A 10,430-nucleotide genomic window follows, 5' to 3' on the forward strand; every position below is an offset into this window, starting at 1 on the left:
ATTAACATCAGATTCTGAGTTTGAAAATGAGTTAGAAAAAGATAGGGATAATCAATTTGTAGATGATTTAGCAAGTTGGATAAACAAACATCAAATAAAACACAATGCTGCAGATGAATTACTTAAATTACTACAGGGAAATGGCCATTCAAATTTACCAGCAACTGCTCGCACATTACTTAATACACCAAGAAATATAGTAACATCTGAAATGTCTGATATGCAATACATTTACATTGGTTTAAAGAAGCAACTTCTTTGTGCATTTCATAAATATCCAAAGGATATGCAAGAAAATGTACAAACTATTAAATTATCTCTTAACATAGATGGCATTCCTCTTCACAAAAGTTCTAACAAATCTCTATGGCCTGTTTTATGTGCTATAATGAATATGGGTGTGTTGTCCATGTATTTCCGGTAGTGTTAACTTACGGTACATCAAAACCAAAAAACTTAAAATTTCTTAATGAAATAGTACAAGATTTGAATGATGTTCTGACAAATGGATTCACAGTTCACTTAGAAAATGCTGAAAAAACTATACCAGTAGAGATAAAATGCATTGTCTGTGATGCACCAGCAAGAGCCTTTGTTAAAGAAATCAAATCATTTTCTGGTTACTATGGTTGCGATAAGTGTAACCAAAGTGGAGTTTGGTGTGGACGAATCACATACCAAGATGTACGTTCCTTTGAATGCAGATCTGATGCTGCCTTCCGCAGGCAATCTAATCAGGAGCATCATCTTCGTCCTGTAGGATTGGAACAGCAACGAATATCACCATTCTGCAATTTACCAATAGATATGGTTAAGTGTTTCCCAATTGACTACATGCACCAGTCATGTTTAGGAGTCACAAGGAAGTTAATATATCTGTGGACAAAAGGAAAGGTGGGAGTAAGGATGTCTCAATTACAAAAAGACATAGTCAGCACAAAGTTGGTGTCACTGCAAAAATCTATCCCCAAATGTTTTGCTAGAAAACCTCGTAGCCTAGCAGAGGTTGAAAGATGGAAGGCAACAGAGTTCCGTCAGTTTCTTTTATATACGGGGAAAATATGTTTAAAAGGCACACTCCAAAAAAAATATTTTGACCATTTTATGACTTTAAGCATTGCCACCTGTATTCTTGTTTCACCAAGGTTAGCTGCAACCTATATAGAGTATGCACATAATTTGATGTTATATTTCAATGAGCAGGGACGTGTTCTGTATGGCAATGAATTTTTAGTGTACAATGTCCACAGCATGGTACACCTTGCTGATGAAGCAAAATCATTCGGAAGCCTTGACAACTGCTCAGCATTTCCCTTTGAAAACTATTTACAACACTTGAAAAAATTAGTTCGTTCTGGAAAAAATCCTCTAGTTCAAATATCTAAGAGGTTAGCTGAAACTTCTAAGGCTAGTTTAATTAATATTCCATGTACTGATGACATCTCAACAGCTGAGCCAAACAATGCATTTTTGCTATCAAATGACTCGTGTGCAGAAGTTGTGGGAAAAGTGCATTGGGATAAAGAAAAATATCTGTGCAGGGTTTATAGAAGAACTCAAGATGCCTTTGACAATCCATGCAACTCGCGTCTCATTGGTGTACATAAAGTTCGCAATTGCAATGCATCAATAAGAGTGGTATCAAAAGCTGAATTAAAACAACAGGCAATCAAAGTAATGGTGGGGGAAGAAACAATCTTCATGGGAATTTTACACAGGCTATAAAATCTATCTACAGTAATTTTAAAATGTAACTGAAACTTTTAATATTATAATCACTATTTTAGAATGATACTATGTTTGATCACTACGATGTAGATGTTAATGATTTTTTTTAACCTTTATTGATTCTACTGTAAATGGTGTCAAAAGTGGTATATTGTTAAACCTGCAAACCTTCAAAAAAACATAGCAAACCCCAACTCCCATAAAAGTGATTGAATCATTTAGTGTACGACTCATTTGGTTGTATTTCAGTTTTTTTGTTACCTACTTATTTTGGGGGTAAAACATATTTTTTGGTTAGAAATAATTGTGTTAAAAAAAGGTTGTATAATTCCAAAAATAAATTATTTAGTTTTCATGAGGTTTGCAATGTTTTTTAGAGGTTTGCAGGTTGTATTAACCATTTTTAACCAAAAAAATGATGTTTTGTGCTCCAAAAATAAATACTATTTTTTTACTGACATACCAAATGAGTTGTACACTACACGATTCAATCACTTTTATTTCGGTCCAATGGGGATTGGATTGTTGTATTTTTTTTGAGTAACAAAGGGTTATACTGTAGTAGGTAAATCTTACAATACGACGCTCAACCTAATAATAGTATTTAAGAAATTAATTTTTCATTGCCATTTGTTGGACATATAACATATGTATTAAATTAAAACAATAAAAACATAAAAATAATATTTTCATCCCACAGATGACTAACTTTGCCGTAGTAATTTTTGATGATGAAGAGGCAGTGGACATTGTCTCAGAAAAATGGATAATAAAAAAACAGGAGGTAAGTATTTTGTTATAGCCACTTATTGTATTGTACCACTGTATGAAGAAAAAACAATTAAAAATAGAAAGATAACCACTTTAACTTTTGTTTTTTAGAAATTACACTGCTACTGGCCAAGGCAAAACGTTGTTTCAAGGGCAAAAAGGCATGAAATTCCAGACCCAAAATGGCCCTTGTATCCTATAAGGATAGTGAAATACACTGGTAAGAAAAAATATTTCTGAATCACAAACACTTTTAATGTATCCAAAGTTATCAATATGTTATTTGCACTAAGTTTAGTATCTTATCACTACAAAATGATAACTAATAAAGATTTATTTTATGTTATGTTATGTTAAGTCCATTCTTAAATTATGCTAAAAATTAATCTTTATCTAAAGTAACACTAACAGTGCTTGAGCAAAATTGCATTATTTTCTCCCATTGTGAAAGGAAAAATTAAACAATGTTATTACTAGTCTATTAAATAGCCTAGTGAAAATATACCTGTATAATCTAAAATTAAACTTAAATCCATTATTCCTTAAACCACCAAACTAACTAAAATACAGTTTTATAAAGCTATGATTGATTAAAAAAATGACTACATTTACAGAATTATATGAGAAGGCAAAGGAGTACAGAGATCAGGCGAAGAATGACTCTGTTGTTGAAAGTAATGACTCAGATGAAGAGTTGGGAAGGCGGGTATCAAGAGTACCAAAGCGCCTTGCTGATGATTCAGACTATGAAGCAGAGAGCGAAGGTATACATGTTGTTAATGACATACAATTTTTTGTAATTTTTTTATGACCTATATTAGCAACACAAACCAGCACACCTTCAATACCTACAGTGGTCAAATGGCTGATTTGAATGAATCCCTACAAACCAAAATTATGGATGAATATATTCAGTTCAATTTTTGGAAGCCTAACACTTCGTTTTATTTCACTTACAGAAAGCATTGGTTCAGCAAAGAAAAAGAAATCAAATGCAGAAAAGGTAATGGACCTTCCTAAGCTTCCCGAACCACCACAATCAATAAGTACACCACGTGCTGGAAGAAAAAACTTTGATGAGATGGTGGGGCCACCAAATCTAACAACACCATCTACATCACGACGTATTGCAACAATAACGTCAATCACCCAGAGCACCGATGAAAGTAAGTACAATCAAAAAATAACATTCATACATAAAAACAAGAATTTTAATCCTCAGAAAAGTTCAGAATAGAAATTTTGTTAATATTTTCTACATTTTTTTTTATTTGGTGATTCATACCAGGCGAATCACCTATTGCTAAAGTTTTTCTTGCCATTATCTAAAATGGGATGGACATTCAATTTTTTAAACTTGGCTAGCAGGCACATGAACATAGTACATGCTGTTAAAGCGTAACTAAGGTTGTAAAATTCAAAACAATTTTTAATTCCTAATAATACTGTACCATCTACTACTGCCAGCTACTTGCACAGTTTATTATACAGTAATTTAAAAACAACATAAATCAACATACATTTTATGTTCTATTTTGTCAGCTTTCAAAAAAAATGTTCTAATGAAGTTGGACACAATAGTAGAAAATCAAAAAGAACAGCTTTCATTCTTGCGGCGGCAAGCTGCAAATCACCAACCATTGGATTTTGATATGGAGGACATGTTCCTGCAGCCCTTAGATGCAAAAGAGGAACTTGATGACCTAGAAGAAAAGCTAAAAGGAACAGACTTCAGAAAGAACATAGTATGTTATTGTTATTCTTGCGATTGTAGTTTACAGTAGCTTTTTAAAAGTGTACCCTGCACAGTACAATGCATATAAGCTTCATATTTAGTAGGAGGCCTTGAAGCTGTGTAGTCACACCAACTCAACTGCAGCATCTTTGATGATATGCCAATGATATTATTTTTAGAAAAAAAATATTTAATTAATTATTGTTATTTTTTGTTCTAGATCAAGTATCTGAGTGTTCTTGGTGGGCCTACAGTAAAGGCATCCATTAAAATTATGCTTAGGAAGATCGGATCAAACAAACTATGGTCTTCCTATAGCATGAAGGGAAGGAAGGGAAAGCAAAGCTTTAAAAAGCTTATTCTTTCCAGAGTAATTATAAGTAAGTATCATTATATTTATTTCCAAAAAACTAAAACTATTCATTTTCATTGTACTGTCTAAATGCAAGGCTGAAAGTATGTATCACTGTACACTCATGGTTTTCTTTTAGAATATTAAAGACCATGTATCTGCAATTTGTTTATGCTTTGTAAAATTTATGCATATTAATTTAATATATATTGTTCTCTGCTGCTTCTCTTTGGAATTCTATCCCTCGTCATTTTACTAAATCAACTTCTATTGCTATTTTTAAAAAAGAACTTAAAACGCATCTTTTTAACATCCAATATAAGCGCCTTTGATTTTTACTTCGGTTTAGTTGATTCTGGCGCTATACAAATACCTAAATTATTATTATTTTTAAAAAACATAAAAAAATAAAATTCTGCTACTGCTGTAAAAAAAAGATTTCACCTAATCGCTCACATTTTTTTTTGTCAAAGCGAAAAACTATTTCTTACTCGTCAGGGATATTCCCCACAACGCGACATGCATGTTGGGCGCAATCAGAATACAGTACATGGAGCACACACATAGCCTAGCGTATTTTATACATACTCACTGTTATTTTTGTACATTATTATTTAATTTTAGTTAATGTGTCTTTATAGCCTGCAAGCAGTGCACTACCTGTTTCATTAGCTGTTGTATAGTTAATCATCTAAGTATAATTTTGAAATATTTTCTTGTTTAATGTGCAGGGTCGTGTCTCCGGGTTCACGAAAAATCGAAGGAGAGCATAATCGAGACAGAAATTGGAGAATTTTTAAAATATGCTCCTCATCGTCCAGGAGGTACAAAGATGAAGGTAAGAATAGCAATTGAACTATTTTCAAGTAGACCGATTTATTTCAATCTAGGATATGAAATTCAATAGTCTGAAGTATTTAACTAAAATAGTCATTGTTTAAACATAGACAATGAAACAGGACTTGGAACATAGAAAGATGGAACAACAAAAATGGTCAATTGCTTCAAACCTTGTTATACTAGGCCTAGGCTAGTAGTTGTACTATAAATATTAATACCCGAAAGTAATTCAGGTTATATAAATTGACATGACAAGCTTTGATAACCGTACCACACCACTATAAAATAGTTATGCATTAAGCTATCCCAAAGCAATGTTGTTGATACATTATACCATGTCTAAATGTTAAGTGAACCAACTAAAAAAGGCGCTGAGCACTTTCGAACCTCTATCTAGCCAGTTACCATCCAAGATCGCTGGGCATATAGTCAGGTGGCTTAACAACAAAAAAATTAGGAAATCGTTACACGGTGGACCATACAAAAGCGCCAAATAGAGCTTCGTTGGGACCTACTAATTGATTTTTTCCTAGGAGCCACTCTGGTCGTAATTTATTTTTCAAGATGGCGGCCAAAATCCAAAATGGCCACAAATAAATTTGTGGCCATTTAAATCTAAGGATGGATAAGCAAGCCTGTCTGTGAGCTACAGCGATTTTAATTGCTTTTGCTTATCCTTGCCTCCTTAGATTTCCACCTGTCTTGTTTTTGTTACCTTGTTTTAAATGTATTTCGATTTTAAAGGCTAAATAAAGAATGAATGAATGAATGAATTATATATAGGCCTAGGCCTATATGGCTCTGCTGTTCACCCACCGTAAAGTTGTAACCGCCGCGCAGCGGGTGAATGTTTTTAATTGGGTTAGCCTAGTTAGACCGTGGGGTGCGAAAGTGCGCTAACGCCCTAAAAAATCCATAGAAGATACGTCTACTTAATTAAAAATAAGGATGATTATTTTAAACAATGACTTTTTAACTCTACAGGCTGTAACCATTGACGATTCCATTGACGATTCAATGGAGGAGGATGATGACGATACAACAGAAGACCTTGTAGGCCTAGACATATAATGCATACTGTACTGGTGTAGTGATGAGGCTATGACTATGAGGAAACCATGCGATTAACTCTAAAACAGAGCCATATATGGCTCTGCTCTAAAATAAAAAAAGACGCCGCCAACGCGCTATATCTTTATAATTTATTATCTTTTACACTGTATTATAAATTGCACCCTCTATATTTTAATTTTTAACTAATACTGTATATATCTAGACCCACCCACCCAGCCGTACTCTTTCTTAAAGCCTACAGTATTGTTATTTGTAAAATAATTAAATATTATTAAAACCATAATAAAGTATTTTATTTCAATGATAATGATGGTAATTTGAATTGTGTGCGTTGTCCGTTTCTAAAACAATTGTAAAGCAATCCAACAAATGTGTGAAAAATAAAACAAACATTTAACTTGGACTAATTAATATGTTCAGAACACCAGTAATCTTTTAAAGTAAATTACGCTCTAAAACCGTTCTTTAAATGTTATACCAAACAAAAAAGCTCCACATTTCACGTTAACCTAACGTTATTTTATCTTATTTAATAACGTTCAACAAAACTTTCAACTAAATGATATAACGTTCTAAAAACCTTGTTTGAATGTTAAAACAAACATTAGTTATAACGTTCGGCCAACCCAAAATAGTTCTACGTTTTCACGTCATCTTAACGATATTTTAAACCATTCAAATAATTTATAAATAAAACATTCAAGTAAGGTTTTTTAAAGGTTATTTTTAATTTCAAAGGTAATGTTACACAAACGTTATTTAAATGTTAAAGCTAACGTTCGCTATAACGTTCAATTAACTAAAACAATGATCCACATTTTAACGTCATCCTAACGTTATTTTTACATTACTCACATAACGTTTCAACAAAACATTTATATAACGTTATTTAACAGTTGTTTGTAATGTAATATATAACTTTCTAAAAATGTTAACCGAATGTTAAAGCTAACGTTAGCTCTAACGTTCAATTAACCAAAAAAAGGGTCCACATTTTAACGTTATCTTAACGTTATTTTTACATTATTCACGAAATGTTTCAGAAAAAAACATTCATATAACGTTTTTTAACAGTTAGTTTTAATGTAATAAATAACATTCTAACAATGTTAATTGAAGGTTAAAACCAACGTTAGTTATAACATTCGATTAACCAGAAAAAGGGTCCACACTTTTACGTTACCCTAACGTTATTTTTAAACCGTTCAAATTACGTTCAAACAAAACATTCAAGTAACGTTTTTTAAAGGTTGCTTTTAATGTCAGAAATAACGTTATACAAACGTTTCTTAAATGTTAAAACTAACGTTAGTTATAACGTTCGATTAACAAAAAAAAGGGTCCACACTTTCACGTCATCCTAACATTATCTTATAACATTCATATAACGTCATGGAAACATTCATATAACGTTCTGCAAACGTTATATTGTTTGCTGGGTAGTTAATAATTTGATGTTTAAGAGGTATAATACGACGTTGGAAATAGAATTCGAGTGTGAAGATGTTTACTGTAGTTCGAAATATACATCGGTTGTAAAAGATTTCATAGATTTGAAGTAGATTATTGGATGGAAAGTTTCAATGTTTTCAATGTTATAACAGACCAAGATCGTTGGAGTTTTACCGACATTGGGATTGTTTTAGTTTCAAGACAAAGAATTGTTGATACTGTTGAGTACTTACTTATTAAACTGTTGTAAAATTGTATACTTATCGTATTCACTTTATTTGGATTCTTTACGATCTGAAGGGGATACATTAATAACCCCACACCCCACATTACGACAATAATAAATAGGATTTAGTTTAGCACTGTGCGCTACCATATCCATCTTGTTTGCGCGAGTGCTAATTTTGTTAATAAATTGGTTTTAGTTTACCACTGTGCGCTACCATACCCATCTTGTTTGCACTCGCACAGTGATAATAAATATGATTTAGATTAGCACTGTGCGCTACTATATCCATCTTGGTTGCACTCGCGCACAGGGATAATAAATAGTATTTAGTTTAGCACTGTGAGCTACTATACCCATTTTGGTTGCTCTCGCGCACAGTGGTAATAAATAGAATATAGTTTAGCACTGTGCGCTACTAAACCAATTTTGGTTGCAGTCGCGCACAGTGATAATAAATAGGATTTAGTTTAGCACTGTGCGCTACCATATCCATTTTAGTTGCACTCGCGCACAGTGATAAAAAATAGGATTTAGTTTTGCACTGTGCGCTACCATATCTATCTTGGTTGCACTCGCGCACAGTGATAATTAATAGGATTTAATTTAGCACTGTGCGCTACTATACAAATGTTGGTTGCAATCGCGCACAGTGAAAATAAATAGGATTTAGATTAGCACTGTGCGCTACGATACTCATTTTGGTTACACTCACGCACAGTGATAATAAATAGGATTTAGTTTAGCACTGTGCGCTACTATATCCATTTGGTTGCACTTGCGCACAGTGATAATAAATAGGATTTAGTGTAGCACTGTGCGCTACCATATCCATCTTGTTTGCACTCGCGCAAAGTGATATTAAAGATGATTTAGTTTAGCACTGTGCGCTACTATACCCATTTTGGTTTCACTCGCGCACAGTGATAATAAATAGGATTTAGTTTAGCACTGTGCGCTACCAAATCCATTTTGTTGCACTCGCTCACAGTGATAAGAAATAGGATTTAATTTAGGACTGTGCGTTACTATATCCATTTTAGATAAACTCGCGCACAGTGATAATAAATAGGATTTAGTTTAGCACTGTGCGCTACCAAATCCATTTTGGATGCACTCGCGCACAGTGATAATATATTGGGTGTAGTTTACCACTGTGCGCTACTATATCAATTTTGGTTGCAGTCGCGCACAGTAATAATAGATAGGATTTAGTTTAGCACTGTGCGCTACTATAACCATTTTGGTTGAACTTACTTGCGCACAGTGATAATAAATAGGATTTAGTTTAGCACTCACTCTTACTGCCATTTTCTGAAGTAAAAAGATAGGTTGTAAATACGATGAATAAGTGCTTCCCCAGATCTCAAGGCCATACATGATATGTGGTTGTATAAATGATTTGTAAATTAATAAAAGAATATTCTGTGGAAGAAAATGTCTCAATTTAAAAATGATTCCAATTTTTCTTTTAATAGTAGTTCTAATTTTCTCTATGTGGTTTTTCCATGTCAAATATTTATCCATAATTAGGCCAATAAACATGACTTCAGATACTTCCTGGATGTACTTATTATCAATTATAATATTACCTATAGTTGTGACTGTTTTTCTCTTGCCTTGGAATATAATGAAATTTGTCTTGGACGAGTTTATTGTTATCTTATTTGCGTTGCACCACTTTAATACTTTATTTAATTGAAAAGATACTTCATCAAGATTGATATTAGTGTGTTTTCCATCATATGTGTGAAAAAGATTTGAGTCGTCTGCAAATAATCGAAAATTAAAGAATGTTGATGAAGTTGGTAAGTCATTTATAAACAAAAGAAAAAGTGTTGGTCCCAGGACAGAGCCCTGAGGCACACCATGTGTAATACGTTCTTCGGTCGAGTTGCATCCACCATAATTTACAAACTGTTTTCTGTTTGTTAGATAACTTTTAAACCAATCCAGGCAAATTCCTCTTATACCGTAGTGATGAATTTTGTTAAGTAAAATATTATGATCAATTGTATCAAATGCCTTTGCCATGTCAATGAAGATTCCAATAGTGACTTTAGCTTCATCCACTTTCTTGATAACTGAATTTACTAGATTTACAAGAGACAATGTAGTGCTGTAATTTTTCCTAAATCCATATTGGTGATCATAGAGAATATGGTGCTTTTCGAGAAATTCATTCGGACATTAACTAATTTTTCAAATATTTTGGCTAAAATTGGTAGAACAGAAATAGGCCTGTAATTGTT

General features: G+C 32.9%; 1 protein-coding gene across 1 annotated transcript; it reads left to right on the forward strand.

The window, feature by feature from the left end:
• The first annotated feature begins 4,128 nt into the window (after positions 1–4,128).
• LOC144840526 (uncharacterized) lies at positions 4,129–6,562 on the forward strand. Its single transcript, XM_078696360.1, has 4 exons — positions 4,129–4,244; positions 4,455–4,614; positions 5,318–5,424; positions 6,411–6,562. Exons 1-4 carry the CDS (start codon positions 4,152–4,154, stop codon positions 6,495–6,497), a joined length of 447 nt encoding a protein of 148 aa, XP_078552486.1. The 5' UTR covers positions 4,129–4,151; the 3' UTR covers positions 6,498–6,562.
• The last annotated feature ends 3,868 nt before the right edge of the window (positions 6,563–10,430 follow it).

This window comes from Antedon bifida, chromosome 4 (genome assembly GCF_963402885.1).
Source record: "Antedon bifida chromosome 4, ecAntBifi1.1, whole genome shotgun sequence".
Taxonomy (NCBI): domain Eukaryota; kingdom Metazoa; phylum Echinodermata; class Crinoidea; order Comatulida; family Antedonidae; genus Antedon; species Antedon bifida.